Source organism: Patiria miniata, unplaced genomic scaffold (assembly GCF_015706575.1).
Source record: "Patiria miniata isolate m_02_andy unplaced genomic scaffold, ASM1570657v1 HiC_scaffold_13, whole genome shotgun sequence".
In the NCBI taxonomy this organism is placed as follows: domain Eukaryota; kingdom Metazoa; phylum Echinodermata; class Asteroidea; order Valvatida; family Asterinidae; genus Patiria; species Patiria miniata.
The window spans coordinates 4,809,851-4,828,042 of NW_024037051.1; the positions used below are offsets into that span (position 1 = coordinate 4,809,851).

General features: G+C 42.7%; 1 protein-coding gene across 1 annotated transcript; it reads right to left on the reverse strand.

Moving 5' to 3' along the window:
• Nucleotides 1-674: 674 nt before the first annotated feature.
• On the reverse strand, nt 675-8,867 carry LOC119720718 (UPF0696 protein C11orf68 homolog). The gene is made up of 5 exons (XM_038190533.1): nt 8,773-8,867; nt 5,856-6,157; nt 5,318-5,548; nt 4,376-4,546; nt 675-3,206 (listed from the first exon to the last, which is right to left on the reverse strand). The coding sequence occupies exons 2-5, from the start codon at nt 6,140-6,142 to the stop codon at nt 2,825-2,827; spliced, it is 1,071 nt and encodes a 356-aa protein (XP_038046461.1). The 5' UTR covers nt 6,143-6,157; nt 8,773-8,867; the 3' UTR covers nt 675-2,824.
• Nucleotides 8,868-18,192: the final 9,325 nt, after the last annotated feature.

Consider the following 18,192-nt stretch of genomic DNA (forward strand, 5'->3'; position numbering starts at 1 on the left):
TGATGATTAAAGAAATTGTCATTTCTCAATGCAGCCTTCTTTGCAGTTGCAAAGTTGATCAGCAACGATCATCACTTGATGATATCAGATCTAACTGCACGTCACGTTACTACTGCGACCGACTGCAGTCGATGTGCAAAATCTCAACTGTTGTTTTGTTATTCCCATGTCTAAATCTGTTCCAATTAATTGGCTATTGCATGTCAGATACAGAAGCCTATGTATATCGCGCCTAGTGGATGCTTCGTGAATATCTTATAAATGCACCTGTCAATTGCAAGACGGACCCATGACCCCCGCCCCTATTTCATCAGCATCAACTCAACTTACATTTGTACATATAGTTTTTGCATAATTACCCAAAATCAATGATCTGATTAAAGATCAGAGTTTAAAAGTTTTTCTTCGAAGGTTTGACAGCCCACTCACGTTTGCTTTAATCATTCCTTGATCTGTTTACAGTAATATTGTGAATCAACTGTGCTGGTGTATAGGCTTTTCTAAACCATCAAAAGGTGTATTAAGTCCCAATTGATAGTCTTATCCCTAACATTTCTCCATAAACATTTAGAATGAGATTTATATAATACCTTTTAAAGGTGTAAGGCCTGATTTCTGTTCTCCGCCTTGTACGAAGGACCATCAATCAAACACTATAAGTTACACAAGGATCAGTGCTGCCGGTTTTGCAATTAGAAGCATTTTTATGAAACCAACAAGCCCATGGAGACCTGTAATATTTTTTTATGCCATATACATGTACAATAAATCACGTTTTTCATTCATATCCACACACAACGTATCCCAGCTGTATCAATCAAGCCATGCACCTTTTAAGTGTCTTCAGTATTAATATACCATTGAACCAATGATGAAGACTACATGTAGATGAAATCAAGTTGATTCAATACAATTTTATCAATTTATTGAGTTTTGTGGATGATGGGTATTACAGGAACCTGTAAACACCTTAGTGATGGGTGTAAGGGTGCTTGGGGAGATTTAGACATATTTTTAGACGTATCAATATTTTGAAAGTTAAAATTGTTTTGAAAATCTGATTTAAATAAAAAAAAAAATCTGATTTAAATCCGATTTAATAAATCCGATTTTTTTTTTTTTTTTTAAATAAAAAAAAATCGCCAACCCTGATTACAAAACAACTAACAATGACCATATTTATGTCAATGCAATACGAATATACTGTAAAAACTATAAAGATGTGTCTAAATGCAACAAACACATTTTCAATGACTGATTTTACATTTGATCATCGCTAATTTTCTTCTCAAAATCTTTTCTAATGATTCCCTCAAAAAAGAATTTCACAAAAATCGCTTTCCTGGTAAGTGAACTCTTAGATTGAAAATCGGTCACATCCTTTTCATCAACTTATTTCAATCGCAATAGTACTACAATTTCCAAGCTTTCACTGCAAAGCCCAACGTATCACACTCGTATTGCATTTCAGAGAGAAAGTAAGTCAGCTCTTGTCCCAACCCAGGCAATGTATGTAGATGTAAATATTAGATTCACGACCCATGCAAAATTCATACAAATTAGCTAGCCCAGGTTGGACGAGGTCTTCATTGCATTCCGTTGCATGTACACAACGGAGTCCAACCTGGGCTACAAATTAGCTGTATTTGCGGAGATACAATGGATACAATTAGGAGAGCGCTATTTGGTTTGGGTACAAAACAAAAGTGCCTACCCACACCAAATTGTATCCTTCATTTGTGTCCACCACATGACCAATGAGGCTAACTTATTTCCTGGAGAATAGGCATCATGGAACAACCACTGTCATCTGCACATACATGTTTACAGGGTCAGTGTAAAAAAAGGAAATAGCAGGACCAATATCTTAATAAAATTCTACGGTATCTCTTAAATTCTAGGATATAAAAGCCCAATTAATAAGCTTTCTTTTAGTACAAGAATCATTCAAATCACCAATGTACTTTTTGTACAATAAACCTCCCTTCACAATTCCTAGCAATATCTCAAATATCCTTATACAGATATTAAGTGAATATTATTAGTATTTTGTCGGCAATGGCCCTGGCATTTGTATCATATATGGCTGCACATTTTCTCCCCATACTGAACTTTTTTTGGAAGTTAAATAATTGTTTGTATGCTTTCTTCACAAGACGTTGTGCAGGACTGAATATTGCCTATGTGATGTCATCTACAAAATCATTGATTTAAATTGCTTATCATTACAAAAATTTGACTGAAAAACAAAAATCATTGCACGCATTCAAGATATGAACAAAATATAGTTTGTCAACAAAATCAATGGGATGAACTATTGACCATTTCTTCTTTGGCAATGTTACAGCAGGCACTGTGTTTTGTAGTATTTAGCCTCAAGCATGATGCATATACTGAAGAGGAAAATATAATATATAACTGTGAATCATTTAAAATAAAACTCTGGAAATAAGGTCAAACATATTGCGGAAGATAAAAATAGTTACTTAATAAAAATTAAATACATGTATTTAAAATTAAATATAGCTTTGTCATTTAAATAAAGAAATATATATCACATTTGAACACAATTTGGCAATCTGTATTATTTTGAGATCAGGTTAACATGAATGTTTCACCCAAGTGCATGTCACAGGCATTATTCATTTGAAAAGCCATGCAAACCCTATTTGCCAAAGGAGTACTGAGTGCATGGGTACTTCCTCCACATGAGAATTCACAGCTCCACCTCAGTAACGCTTCTATGGTCAGCGGAAAGTACAATTTCACTGTCTAAACCTAATACAATGAGGACCACATAGAGTGATGCACATTTTGTAGGCCATCATTCATAAACTGAAATGACAACAGAAGCATTCTTCCTAACATCAAATTCACTTGTATAAATGGTTGGTTTAAGTCCCCACTCATTGCCACGGTAGACCCCAAGGTAGGAGAAGACATCGGGCTTGTACGCCAGCCGACAGCGAATACCTAGCTGGCGCAGCCTGGACTCCAGTTTCAACACCCCAGATTTGTCCGTGAAGTCCTTGGAGTATACGCAGGTGAGGTGACTTCGACTGTTGTCACCTCCGTCATTGAGCGCAGAGCTGACCTTGGTAGAAGTCCCCAGCTGGCCAGCGACTGTCGCTCGGAATATCCTCTCCCATGTCAGATCAACATGGACGCCAGTTTCCTTCCACACCAGCCACTTGCCGCTCAAGCATCTATGCGGAATTTGCAGAGAAGAAAATCAATGGGAAGTATTTACTGGAGGCCAAGGCATAGTCTTTTGTTTCAACCCTCTATTTGAAACAAGTTCCTGCACCTTGTTAAAAATCGTCACTGCAGTAGGGGGGCCTACTAGTCTTGGGAACTTTGGCACTCAGACCCAATGTATTTGCTTGGAATAAGCCAGTTTGGTATCTCGATGAAGACATAATAATAATTTGGGAGGCTAATCATCCTTATTCGCAGCTGGTATGCTGAATTGCGAAGGATGCGGCTACAACGCTGGCATGTAAAGGCGCCTATGGCTGCTGGCCAAATCGACCTATATATGACCACGGAGCACAGCCTGAGATCAACAGTGTTTGGAAAACCGGAGGGCCCGGAGAAAAACCCTCATGGCACAGGAGAGAACCAACGCACAACTCTACTCACATGTGATCCGCGGCCAGGATTTGAACCGTGGTCACCTTGGTGAGAGGCGAATGCTTTACGCACAAGCCACCCATGCCACCCCAAAGTAGTCCAGGTCAAAGGTCAATCAGGACAAAATCGATGACGTGATGATACGTGATGTTACGAGAACGCCCATTCTGCTCACAATTATCATGTGAGCGTCGTGTGCCCGTCTCCCTTCACATTCGTGCGCCTTCGATGAGTGTTCAATTATCCCTAATGACCCGTTACCTTTATCATTGTGGGCATGCGCAGTTGAAATACTGAACTGGCTTATTGTGGGGTTCATTTGCCAAAGTTCCCAAAACTGGATTTTATTCATCTTGTTGACAGTACCCTCTACATGTGATGGCTTGTCACGATTGCCATGAATTGGCACTGGCTGCATTAGGGAAACAAAATCCAAAGTTTCCAAACCAGGCTTGGATCAAGACTGCAGGAGGCCTAGCTTGGGAACAAAAGAGTTATCAATAGGGCCATTGATCGACTATATACTTGGGATCAGGAGCCCAATACTGATAGGATTTAACCTTGGCCAAGCGGACTCAAGCCAACAATGTACATGTACAAATACAACATGGTTTTGGGGGAAGTTGGGCAAACTTATACTTGTCCATGAGATCTTGCTGATTTTGACTTCCTCCTGACACAAACTGAGGAAGTCATTCCACTGGTAACATTATTGCAATGATTTGACAATGACCCAACTCACCTGTGGGCAACAGCAATTCTTTTGATTTCCTGAAAGGTCACAGTAGGTCGTCCTGACTGCAGTAAGTCCTCCCAAGTTCGGAAGAGGCCAACTTTGTCACTTCCATTCTCTGTAGTACTGTCACCTCTTGGTGCCTTACCACAGATCCAATTGACTGGTGATCCATTCACTCTACAATACACCATTAACACATTTGTGATTCAAAAAACGATTCAAAAAGTCGATCAAATCCTGTCATTCACAAATTCTTCATTTTCAAGTCATATCACAAGCCATTAAATGAAATGTTACAAATGCATTCTAATCTTGACTCGTAGTGATGGACAAGACTACATCTCTTGAACCCAGGTACACATTGTAAAAAAACTAAGGATTTGCGCTGGGTTTCCTGAAAAGATGGCTCAAGAACCTAGCTCTTTGTATCCAAATGATCCATGTACATGTAACATGTATTCTTAAATCTCACCAAGCATCCCCCTCCTGCTTCCGCGGTCAATCCCTATAAATATGTTTTGTGTTCTTAAAAAAGATCAAATTTGTAGACGACGACCTCAAATAAAACCTACATGACCTTTGACCTCCAATTTTTGGAAAACTTGTGATGAACCCCCACCCAAGGAACACTCCATCCAAGTTACGTTAAAATCCATCAAATTCTGTAAACAATGATAGTTCAAGCAGATTTTGAACAGTGACCTCTACATGACGTTTGACCTCAGTAATCCGATGAAGAATTGCATCTTCTAAAGATTTCACTTGTGGGGTACCCTTTCTTCTAAAGATTTTACTTGTGGGGTACCATTTCCTTTGTTCGATTACCCCAGAAGTACATGTAACTCTAGTGTGTTAGGACGTACGGACAAATGGACATACAGAATTTAGGAATGGTGGCAGTCCTGAAATATTCGTTTGGGCGACACAAAAGAGGAATATGCTACTTACTCTCTGACTCTGGATGGTGGATACCTTGCCAGGAACTCCTCCACTTGATATTTTAGGTTGGCCTCCTGCTTCAAGTTGGGATCAAAGATAAGCCATCCACCTTCGTCTGCAGCTAAGGCCTCAGCTGCTAGCTCCTTGGCAGTTTTGTGATGCCTGGCAGATCCTGTCTGTTGGTGTGTAAACCTGAGCTGCTCAGAAGCGCTTGGTAAGGGCTGACTTCCTAGATGTGGCCTGGTTCAATGAAAAACTACGCAATTATTATCTGAACTCCCTAGCGTCTTTTACTCTTTTGCGGGATTTTGCAGCTGTATGCCAAATCACAACGGACTGAAAACACACTGACAGAAAAACTGCTTTACTTGAGACAGCAAGGGAAACAAAATAAGTAAAACCACTTGATCTTTGGTACCACACAATTCTAAAAACTAAACCTTGTTTCAAACACGTTGTATATATGCTCCGACTTGTGCATAAAGTTTTTTTCTGACTTGTACAGGAAGTTTTCCCTCCATCTCCATGACTATTGCAGACAACTTACTTATTCACACAAGGAGGTTCCGGTAACTGCTTGGCAGGCCACTTGTCCAGTATGCTCACTTGCTCATGCCGATTTCCCTTAGGAGTTGTAAAGGGTTCTGAGTCAGTATAACCATGGTCCAGCGACTGCTCTACAGTCAAGGGCTGGCAGGGACCCGGTGTTTCCTCATCCGCTGCTTGGGTTTGACCAGTGTTTGTTGGGGGATGTAGTTTGACCAGCTCAAGGTCCAGGTCAACAAATATTGATTCCAGTGCAGGCATTTCTTCATCATCATCAGACTCCTCCATGATTCACTGTATAAACTGAGGGGCAAGTTTGTTATTACTTTATATCACATGTTGATGAACTTAGTCTCCTTTATAAAATTCTGTATATTGTATAAGGTGAAAAAAACCTTTAACTTGTATGACCCAGGGTATTCTCAGGATCTTTAATATGACCATAGATGTTGCTCATCAAGTATGTTTTCAGCTTTTGTGAGATTTTGGATGGTCATAACCTAGTCCGAAAATTTAGGACTCTCAATACTGTGTATGAGAGTCCCCAAACTTAAGGTATCCATATCGTGCAAATGTTTGTGCTGCATAATAAAACCAGTGTGAATCAAATTTGTAAGTTTCTTACTCACTACAGTTTCTTCAATAATCCCATGCCTCATTGATCCAAACACTTAATCACAATCAACAGTAGACAAATGTCACCGGGCTACTAATCACTCTTGAAGATACTTACCTTGTTAATAACCAGGAAAAAAATAAGTCTGTTCTACTCAAGGGCGGATCCAGAACACAATTTTTTGGGGGGCCCAAAAAATTTTTGGTCCCTCCCAAAATGGGTCCAAAAAAATTTTGGATTCTAGATGCTCTGTGGTGCGATCTGAGGCAATTTTTGACCACTTTAACCAATGCTTTTTTGGAGGAAAAGATGGTGGTGTACTCATTGCCTGCCTTTATTGCGATGTCACATAAAAAAACAAAAAAATTGGTTTCGTTTTGGGGGGGGCCATGGCCCCCTTTGGCCCCCCCCCCCTGGATCCGCCCTTGGTTCTACTAATGTCTAGTTAGCCTGTAATTTGATGAAATATGAAGAGAGTCCGTCCAAAAATGACTGCAGCATTTTTCTTGAGGTCATGTGTGTTGTATGTACCTGTAACCTTTTGATTTCCCTGGTTACAGTAGTGAAAGAAAAAAAAAAAAACAGTCCTGATTTCGATTTAATCAAAACAAATTGAAATTGTCCTCATATGTTGCTATAACCACTGTTTGGCTTACAATGTTGACTCTTTGCATATTAAGTTCTCCCTCAATGGTATGAAAGGGAGAGTAGAGGGAGAGGAGACCACTGGGAGAGACCTTTAGAGCACATTGGCCATTGCCGCCGATGCCCGATTTCTTGCAAACTTGCAAATTGTGAAGATGCTATTGCTATAGTCCCACTATTAAACTGGGTCGCTAGAACTCCTTTTTTGACATTTGGGATGTACTTGGTCTGTCGTACATCCCAAATATCAAAAAAGGAGTTCTGGCGACCCAGTTAGTGGGACTATTATTGCTATAGCTTGTGGGAAGTTGTGCACATTCAGAATTGAATTAGTTGTGCGTACTTTTTGCCATACACACGCACGCGGTGGTCTCTCTCTCTCTCTTCCCCCCCCCCCCCCCCCGCCCCCCACTCTAATGGCACTGAGACTGCTCCTCCGCAGTGTGGTGTAGGAAGTGTAGTTTTTGCTTAGTATTTGTTTGAGTAGAACAAAGAGGAATATAGATCAGTAGATGACTATTTTTGACTTCCCTGAACCGCAAGGCTTTATGAAACTTAATCAATTGATAAGAAAAAAGAGCGCCCTATATATATCGCAGTGGCTATTGTTACGGCAGCCGTAACGCATTTCCCATTTTCTATCGTTACGGTAGACTGCAACCTGGCAACTTTTATAAAAAAACATGACAAGAAAATATAAAATTAGAAGGAAAAAAGTGAATTTGAACTTTATGAAATTCGGACTTTATTTCCCTTTTAAAAAAAATCCTCCAAAGCCTCAGGTTAGAAAAGGAAAAAAATTCGAGTGCAAAACTGAGATTCGAACACGCAACCTCGCGGTGCAAAATCCTACTCTCTATCGGCTGAGCTGGCGCACTGCTCGATAAAACGTGGAGAAACAAATAATTATATACCCGCGTGCGTATCAAAAAAATATCGTAGAGGGCGCTAAACAACGAGTGCCGTAACGATAGCCACTTCGTATATATATAGCGTCAGGTTCATCCCCCCATTTGCACGAAGCACTTGCGGTGGCCACTGGAAATTTTGGAAATGTTGTTGAGCCGGGTCCACACTTTGGCTATTTTTGTACCCTGACGCAGCTGGGACATACCCCACTTTAAAAAAATCTTGGCTAAGGCTCTCTGGATATGTTTTCTCCACAGTTTAGCCCCATAAATGTGGCCTATTTACTGGACTGCCTCCGTACATAGGCCACACATCCACATGTACAAAAATCGTGTCGACGGAGCCAAATTTTGATTTTCACATTTAGGCTTAGTTTGTAGGTTTTTTTTGCTTTAGAAGCATACTCACCCTCTTTATAGGCTAATCAGAAAGTGCTGCCTTTTTCAGATGTATATTTTTCGTGAAATTTCCAGATACATTTTTACACGTTTGCGTATCAAAATTTCAACATGAAATTTCACAAAAATTAGACATCTGAAAAAGGCAACACTTTCTGATTAGCCTGTAAAGAGGGTGAGTATGCTTCTAAAGCAAAAAAACCCTACAAACTAAGCCTAAATGTGAAAATCAAAATTTGGCTCCGTCGACACGATTTTTGTACATGTGGATGTGTGGCCTATGTTTGGAGGCAGTCCAGTTAATAGGCCACATTTATGGGGCTATCCACAGTTATGACAGTACTCCTTACCTTTTAGTTCTAGAAAGAAGTAGCTGGCCTACACTTCTCCGATACTTTCCCAGGCCATGCCAGGGTGACCAAAGGTCATGGCCAAATTCTGCTAAATGCACTCTACAAATCTGTCAGATCTATCAAAAACCTGCCAGATTCCCCAGAATTACTCGATCTATACAATAAATACTTAAAATCACATGCAGATGTTGTAGTATTGCCTTAATTAAGGTTCAAAATACATCATAAACAATCTATGGTCACATAAAGATGTTATGAATTTGCATAAATTTCAGGCAAATCGCGGTTGCGTTACGGACGAAGTCCGGTTCCAAGTGAACCTCAAGCACCTAGACCAGTCAACTTGTCCCATTTTTGTTTGAAAAAGATTAAAGCTTTTTTTAACGAATGTACAATCTCTTTCAAATTCGTTATTTTTTTCTTTCAAATAACCATTGTTGCAGAATTCTGCCAGACATCTGCCATAAAAAGTCCATTCTGTCAAATTTTCCGTCAAACTCGTTTTTCAACAAAAATCAAAGTTAGCCTGAAATCGGCTAAAACGGTCACCATGGTCTATGCTACGCGTTCGTTGCATATATATATGCGAGCGCCCTCAAAAGCATGGCAGCAGGTCGGTCAAGTTCAATCGCGTACTTCGCTCGTAGTCGTACGGTTCGCCCTGCGCAGGGCTAGGGCGGGGGGTACGAGCGAACGTACCTACGTACAGGCATAACATGCAGGTCAGTCAAAGCAGACTTACTTTACCTCAGGATGACGACAAAATATAGGCAAGATGACGACATCCTGAAAGTAGGATGAGGACATCCTGAGATATTACGGGGTGCATTGAATCCATCTTGGACACGCACAGACATCATGACCTCTCATCATCAAATATATACCATGTATATAAAGCGATAGGGTAAATTGTATAAAAGCCGCACGTCCACCTGTGCATTTTGAAGATGCCTTCAATGCACCCTGTGATAAATTATGTCATGATGTCGTCACCCTGCTTCCAGGATGGTGTTATCCCATAACAAACTATCTAAGGATGTTGTCATCCTACTTCCAGAATGTCGTCATCCCATAATAAATTATCTCACGATGTCGTCATCTTACTTTCAGGATGTCGTCGTCATGCCATAATAAATTATCTCGGGATATCGTCATCCTATTTTCAGGATGTCGTCATCCCCTAATAAACTATCTCAGGATGTCGTCTTCCTCATTTTGGGATGTCGTCATCATCTCAGGATGTCGTCATCCTACTTTTAGGATGTTGTCATGCCATAATAAATTATAACAGGATATCGTCATCATATTTTTAGAATATCGCCATCCCCTAATAAATCATCTCAGGATGTCGTCATCTTGCCTGTATTATGTCGTCATCTTGAGATAAAAGTCAGTATCTGAACAAGTCGGATGGCACTTCCAGAGCTCCGTACAGAGCTCCGTGCAAACCGTGACGATTTCAGAGATTGAAATAATAATGCCGTGAGGTCGTTCGTGGTTTTACGGGAAAACTGCACGCGGCTGTAGCTGTGCAGCTTGGTGACTGCTCCATGATGTTCCGACACCCCGGTGTTCCGATGACTGATTGTGTTAACCCGGCCGGTTAGGGTGAGGGCTAGGGTGAGGGTTAGGGCATAGAGTCAAGCATTAAAGCTACAGTCCATCATTTGTAGTTTGTGCATTTTGTTCGTTTGAAGCAACAAGAGAGTTCAAAATCTAATGAAGGATACTGAGCAACTAACCTGATGAAGTTTCAGCTAAGCTTCAGCTGTACATTCCGAGAAAAACAGCATTCTAAGATCTCAATTTCAAATCAAAAGTTACTAAATCATGTTTTGAATTGTTTTGAATTGCAGCTATACGCGACGTCGTGCACTGATCCGACGAATTATAACAACCGCGCGCGCGTGTGCGTCGTTCCAATACTTGTGCGCGCTGCGCTGAATAACAAAACGAACTACTAATTTAAATTTTCCTACGGTGCTTCTTAAGAATCACCGTTGGAAATGCCTTCTTTCGTTGATTACTTCAAAATGACAACTTTCCAGAAAGAATAATTTCACAGGGAGTTTAGTTCCCTTACTATCTTTCAACCAAGGTTGTTTTTCAGCAATAATTACGCCAGTTACTTTTTGGATGGCTGCAAATGGTGGACTCTAGCTTTAACATAGGTGTGTCGGAACATAGGTGTGTAAACCGTGCAGATCGAGCATGGAGGAAGGAGGTATTCATAGTGCACGTCATGATCATGGTTAAATATTACGCCAATTCCGGACATACTTTCCATGTGGATTGCCCTTGTGACGCAATCTGATCCACCTGTAGAAACCCTTAATATGCAAAAGTATTAACAATAGTTGCGCTAACTTGGTGTAAATAGACCCGAGACGTAATGACGTAATGGCTTTGTTTACATATGCGCTTTCCTATGGGAGCGAAGTCGGGACGCCAGATAAAGTGGGGTCCGTCTACTACATAGGAAAGCGCACATGTAAACAACGTGTGACGTCATTACGTCTTAAGCCTATTGCAGATGCTCCCGGTTGAATATTGTCTTTTGTTACTTAATTGTGTTGCAGTCCATAGGATCACGTTCGATGATTCTCTACAGTACAGTGTCTTTTTTCTTTCATTTCTTTTTAGCCCCTTTTAGCCTCAATTTTCCAGTATAGAGGGTGAGTAAAAAAACAAAACGAAACCAAATGCTCGGGCGGCTCCGGTTTGCAGACTGGGCCAGCATCATCGGCTGCTGGTGCTGCATTAAACCACAGCACTGTCGTCGGCTTTTCATCTTCATCAGCAGTGGGTGCCTTAGGCCTATAATTGCCTGGGTTTGTACGCAAGCCTGAGTCACCAAGCTCCGCTGGCCTTAGACATGATGGACTCGCCACGTTTGGAGTCCAACGGGTCGCGGACTGTTCCCCTTGGTAATTAAAATACCGGGAACCGCAGCCCGTAGTCTCCAAGCTCCGCCGACCATGGACTCGCCGGTCGCGTTTGGGGCCTACACCTCAGACCGTACCTGGAATGATACGCGAAAGCTCCATTCGGCGCTTCACTAAACTGCTGGTACACTACAGACAGTTCTTTTCTCCTCATAACGGGCCCGTTTCCGTATCTACTGTTTCCGCACCGTGAGGTTATCCATTGGCCGCATGATCCGCCGGTCATACAACAGCCGACGGCTTCAGTTGTTCCCGCCACCGGGTAGTGACTTACATTGGAGCAAATTCGCTGATTAATTATGCAAGACAACCGCATCTTGACCTCTATATTTTGACCAATCAGCGGGCGCTTCTTCAGTCATAGACTACTTCATAGTCTGAGTATCACCCGTTACGAGCCAAGTCTCCTGTATAACGTCTGATATGTCAATGCATACATAATTATTTATGCGATTCACGCCTCAGCCAATCGACTTTACTAAATCGGGACGTCATTTCATTCCCAAATCAGGACTAAATGTGTGATTGGTCAATTCGAGTGCCGTGTTTTGTAATACAACAGCCGGGCACGGCTAAGATATAATTTCTATTCACGTCTATGATGCAAAAACGGAGGTCAAGATGCGGTTGTCTTGCATAATCAGCGAATCTACTCAAATGTTATAGACCATAGTTTTAGACTACTCATAGACATGAATAAAAAACATAGACACAACAACAAAGGCTGTGTCATGCGCTCTGTATTATGTTACGCGATACGCACCCGGCTGTTGTATAAAACACTGCATTCGAACTTGACCAATCAAACGTTTAGTCCTGATTTGGGAATGAAATTACGTCACGATTTAGTAAAGTCGATTGGCTGAGGCGTGAATCGCATAAATAATGTATGCGTTGACATATCAGACATTAGACAGGAGTGGGCCCCGCGTGGATACCGGGTGATACTCAAAGACTATTGTCATGATTGTGTAAATAAAATATTGGCCCCCGCCCTGCAAACAGGATGCTGGTAAGGGCTGACGTCATTTGAGCTCTCATTGGATAGATTTGTAAAAAAGTAAAACGGCTGCAAACTGCTTACTGACTGGATGGACCTGAAATATATAAATCTTAAAATTAATGTGGCCTGACGTTGCGAACTTAGCAAGTTCTTCTTCAGAGGCTAAAACAGAAATGACAGAGGTACATACATTAACATGGTGGTGCACACAAACATGCAGGGCTGAAAGAAGAAACACAAAAGGAGGATTAAGTGGGAAAGGTGTAGAAAGATGCAGGGGAGGGTGGATGAGAGAACAAAGAAACATAGGGAGATGGCAAACCACAAGGGGTCTGGTGTGAACAGGGGAGGGACCAGAAAGGGGAAGGATCAAAGGTCACAGGGAGTGGGAACGGACAAAAGAGTGTGAGAGTGAAGGGATGATGCGGGGGGGGGGGGGACAGTATGGAGGTGGAAAGGGATGAAAGATGGGGGAAGATGGGTAAACACAAACAAGGAAGACCAGATGGATTATCTGTAACAGAAGACAATGGAGGAAAAAAAGGATTAATCATTTCCAAGTTGGATGTTGAGACCATGTGGTTGAATAGTTCGAAGACGATTCATCCACACTTTCTCTCTGCTGAGGCGAACTGAGTCCTTGCGATGGCCAAGAGATTCAATGCCCTGCAAAATCATATCAGAAATGGAGTGGTTAGGCAGGTTGAAGTGATGACCAACAGGGGTGTCTAGTTGCTTGGTGTTGACCGTTGACCGGTGGGCATAGAAACGCTTCTTGAGCGTATTCTTAGTCTCACCTACATACTGCACTCCACAGACCCTGCAAGAAATGAGATATATGACATTAGAGGTGTTACAAGTGATGTTACCAATGGTTCTGTGGGTAGTGACAGAAGAGTGGCCAGAAAAGGAGTCAGACTCCTGGATATGAATCTGGCAGACAACACATCTGGAACTGCACTTGAAAGTACCATGCTGGGTGGGAGGGGATGCATCTAAGGATGGGACTTCAGCTCGAACAATCAAGTCCCGTAGATTTCGAGGACGCCTGTAAGCCAATGTGGGGCCGTTGGGGATGGCGCGGGCAAGGCGATCTGAAGTATGGAGGATATGATGATTGTCATTAGTGATTTTGCGAAGGGGAGGGAGATTGGGGTGAAACGTGGTAACCAAGGGTATCATGGGTTTGGCCATGGCATCAGGGGCCTTTCCCGTGAGAGCTAGATTTCTGGGGATAGCTTTAGCTCTGGCAATGGCACGATGAACTTGGCGAGAGCTGTGACCCCTGGCCACCAAGTTGTTCCTCAGTATCTGTGTATGGCAGGAGAAATCGGAATCATTAGAACAAATTCTTCTGAGTCTGAGTGCCTGGCTAAACGCTATGCCAGTTTTGCAGTGCCTGGGGTGACAGCTGGAGGAGTGGAGGTACTGGTGGGTGTCTGTGGGTTTGGAATACAGGTCAGTGGTTAGTGAGTTGCCTTGCTTGCGGACGGTGACATCCAGAAAGTGGGTTTGGTCAGCCGAGAACTCCGATGTGAATTTGATGGTTCTGTGGAAGGAATTGATGTGGTTAGTGAAGGTCAAGAGACTGTCCTTATCACTGGTCCAGATGAAAAAAAACATCATCAATATATCTTCACCAGATCCAAGGGCGACATGGGGCCGAGGCAAGAATGCGTTCTTCGAGGTCACCCATGAAGAGGCAAGCCATCGACGGAGCCATGCGAGTGCCCATTGCAGTGCCGTGTACCTGTAGATAGTGTTCACCAAGGAAGGAAAAATTGTTCTTCGTTAGTATAAGTCTCATGCGGGTGCCAACATCACTGATGGGAGGAGTCGTGTGTCCTGCCTTGGCCAGAGCCAAGGAGCAAGCACGAACACCCTCCTCATGTGGGATGTTGGTGTACAGAGATGAGACGTCGAAAGTCCCAATGATGGCTGTGCTGGGAATCTGGTCCATCCTTCAAGCTTGCGTAGGAAGTCTGGGGTGTCGTGAATGTATGACGAAATCTGTGGGACAAGGGGTTTGAGAAAACTGTCAATGAACAGGGAGATGCGTTCCGTGGGTGAGCCATTACCGGAGATGATGGGTCTACCGGGGTTGCCAGCCTTGTGAATCTTGGGTAGAAGGTAAAATCTGGCAGTCCTACAATCTCAGGGAGAAAGAAATTTGTGAGCTTTCTTGGACAACTGGTCACGTGATCGCATATCGATAGATTTGATAGATTTGGATAGATTTGTGTGACCTGTGACGTAGAACGCGTCACACTAGCTTCCGGTGCCCATCATGCGTAGCGCGCGCTAGCTGCATGAGGTGGTCAATCTGTACTTCCTTCACAAGATTCTGTGAAGCTCATCAGCCCTTACCAGCGCTCTGTTTGCAGGGCGGGGGTACGAGCGAAGATACATGAAGTTGTGACAGAAAATTGTTCCTGCCATGGGTGAATTGTTTGGGCCTGGGATTCAGGCATGAAAGACGTCGAGGATACTGAGAAAGCGTTGTGATCGAGCTCCTCTAGCCCTTTCAATGTTCAAGAACGAGGTCCACCCCTTACCAGTCCATTGCAAGAGCGTCAAGACTACGGCACCGAAGCGTTCGCAGCTACCAGAACGAGACATCGAACAAATTACTAGGTACTTACAGTCCAACATTTGGAAGATCCCGTGTCACTAACCTGCGGTCATCCTCTCAATCACAATTCCAGTTATATTAAACTTACTGGTCTTTTATCTCATTGGCACCCAGTTTTTCAATACCTTAGCTAACGTTCAGTTTTCTGTACATCACTGGCTGCCGTATGATTCACGAGTCACTGAATAGAATGCAGTTTCTATCAGCGCTAGTCTTTGACAACTATTACCCGTGCCCAGTCAGACAATCAAGCAGCCTTTTTTTATCGAAAGATTTTTTATCAATAAAGTTTTGGGTAAGGAGCAATCACCTCAGAACCCCAGTTCATGGACATATCTCCTCCCTGGCTCCCTCACACATGTACCTACAAATACAGGGGATCTTCGTTCCGTTTTCAATCTGCGTCTGTTGAACAAACACATTGCTTGCCAACATTTTCAAATTGAAACCTCTCATCAGGTTCTCGTGTCACGTCACTGAAGTGAACGATTATAGACAACCACCATGACTCTTAAAGATACCTACTTCACGGTCCCAATCATAACTATTCATCGCAAGTTTCTACGTTTTACCTTGAGGGAAGTATACAATTTACATACTTCCCCTTTGGCCTTTGCTGTGCCCCTCACGTTATTTTTTTTTTTTACCAAGATTCTCCATGCCCCAACTGTCTGTGATATTTAGTGATATTAGTGCATTAATAATGTTCTTAATATATTACATTGTCAGTTATGTGCTCATCTATGGAAGTCTTATTGACTTCAGTGGTGTGTTCTATATAAACTATGCCAAAGCGATAAAAATGGGCAAAAAAGTCATTCATTTCGCAATAATATTCACTGCCCACTGTGCGTACAGTGCACATTTAGTTTTTGGGGCGGGGTGTTTTTTTTTTCATGCTAGATACCAACCTCCTATACAAAATATCCCTCAAATGACCCGATGCATCACCTCTGAAGTGGGTGCAATCATATACCAAAATTTTGATTTTCATCCCCATTATCACTCCCCGCTACTAGGAGTACAAAAAAATACCGACAGTGAGGAAATTCGAAGGGGTAGGTGTACGAGTGCGATATATTTTTAGGAAGGCCTACACGCCTGCACCATTAACACTAGGTCAGCCAGGATCCCTAGTGGTCAGTAAATCATCCTGTTGGTGATTGAAGGGCCGCTCACACTAAAATTGTTTCCTCTATTTTTTTTTTACCTAACTGGCCGGATCGATGTAGACAACTCTTCGGGTAGGCTATATGACAGGGACTCGATTGAAGTGCCTATGTGGACACCAGTTCCGTTCTACCATGGATCCGGCAATCAAATCTACTAATTAAAGAGGGCTTAAGTAGTGACCAACATATCCAGTGTGTTTACTTGTTCTGATTGAGCATCCAATCGGCTCAGAGGGTGTAGCCCCTAGCTAGTCGGTTACATCAATCCTGCCTCGAACGGTCGCAAGGAAGTCTTTTTTGTAGACTTGATGACAAGTCGTAAGATATTATATTTTGTCCATGAGCTTCAATGTCCAACCCGGCGCGGCTGGTATAAGACTAGTACGTAATTGGCCGGGTTGCGACAAATCTAACGACTTGACGATTACCTTCTCGCACGTTATTCATGGGTGTCGGAAACTTCGCCCCATTTCCACTTCGCCCCATCCCCACTTCGCCACTTCGGACTTATTTTTCAATCCTAAACATTTAGCTAGAGATGCAGTGGCATTTTAGTCCATGCAGCTTTTCCCAAGTTTCTCCGTTTTCAAATCGATAGTAAAGGGCGACAATATTAATACATGACCAACGTGTTGTACCCAAAAAAAAATCAAATTAATTATTTTAATGCTCGAATAGTTTTTGGCTGGGGCGAAGTGGGGCTGGGGCGAAGTGGGGCTGGGGCGAAGTGGGGCTGGGGCGAAGTGGGGCTGGGGCGAAGTGGGGCTGGGGCGAAGTGGGGCTGGGGCGAAGTGGGGCTGGGGCGAAGTGGGGATGGGGCGAACCATTCATGCAAAAGCCATGTACTACTGCGCGGCATGGTCAGTTTGCATACACAGAGCACTCGCATGGGATCGCACACCCATGGGGTCGCACGCGATTAAAACCACTCATTACAGACTTGATTTCAAGTCTAGCGTGGAGCCAGTTACCGAACGCAAAGTAATTACCGACTAGTCTATGTAATAGACCATGCCGCAAGTCATGGTCTATAATGCGTGAACAGATTTGCTGATTAATTATGCAAGACCCCGCCTCTTGACCTCCTAGATTTTGACCAATCAGCGGGCACTTTCTATATGGTCTTCGGTCATTCACCCGTTGCGCGTCATAGACAATGGATAAAAAAAAAAATGTGTCACGCGCTCTGTATCATGTTACGTGATACCGCGCCCGGCTGTTGTATTACAAAACACTGCATTCGAATTGACCAATCAAACCATTTAGTCTTGATTTAGGAATGAAATGACGTTACGATTTAGTAAAGTCGACTCCGATTGGCTGGCGCGCTGCTTGCATATATCTGCATGTCTAGACATATCAGACGTTATACACTGGATTTGGCTCCGTGGATAACGGGTGATACTCAGACTAATTACCGACTTGGCACCAAGTTATTCTTTTTTGAGGCCATGTGCATTGAAAGGGTAAAAAGGGAGTGGGTCATTGACGAAAAATGCTGTGCAGCACCGATCCGTGAGAAAACTTGGGTACCAACAGATTTACCCAACAATAAAATCCAATATACAGGATGAGTCAAAAAGAATGTGACTGACTCAGAATTCTTTTTTAAAATGTGGCTCGTTCCATGTAAAAGTAGAAGTATCGACTAGTAACTGTGAATAA

What these genes read in the sequence shown, in the direction of transcription:
- LOC119720718 (XM_038190533.1), bottom strand. Translation starts at nt 6,142, where the DNA reads ATGGAGGAGTCTGATGATGATGAAGAAATGCCTGCACTGGAATCAATA. An exon ending in GAACCTCCTTGTGTGAATAA is followed by an intron (nt 5,549 to 5,855) that starts GTAAGTTGTCTG and finishes TCATTGAACCAG; the next exon opens with GCCACATCTAGGAAGTCAGC. An exon ending in CCACCATCCAGAGTCAGAGA is followed by an intron (nt 4,547 to 5,317) that starts GTAAGTAGCATA and finishes GGTGTATTGTAG; the next exon opens with AGTGAATGGATCACCAGTCA.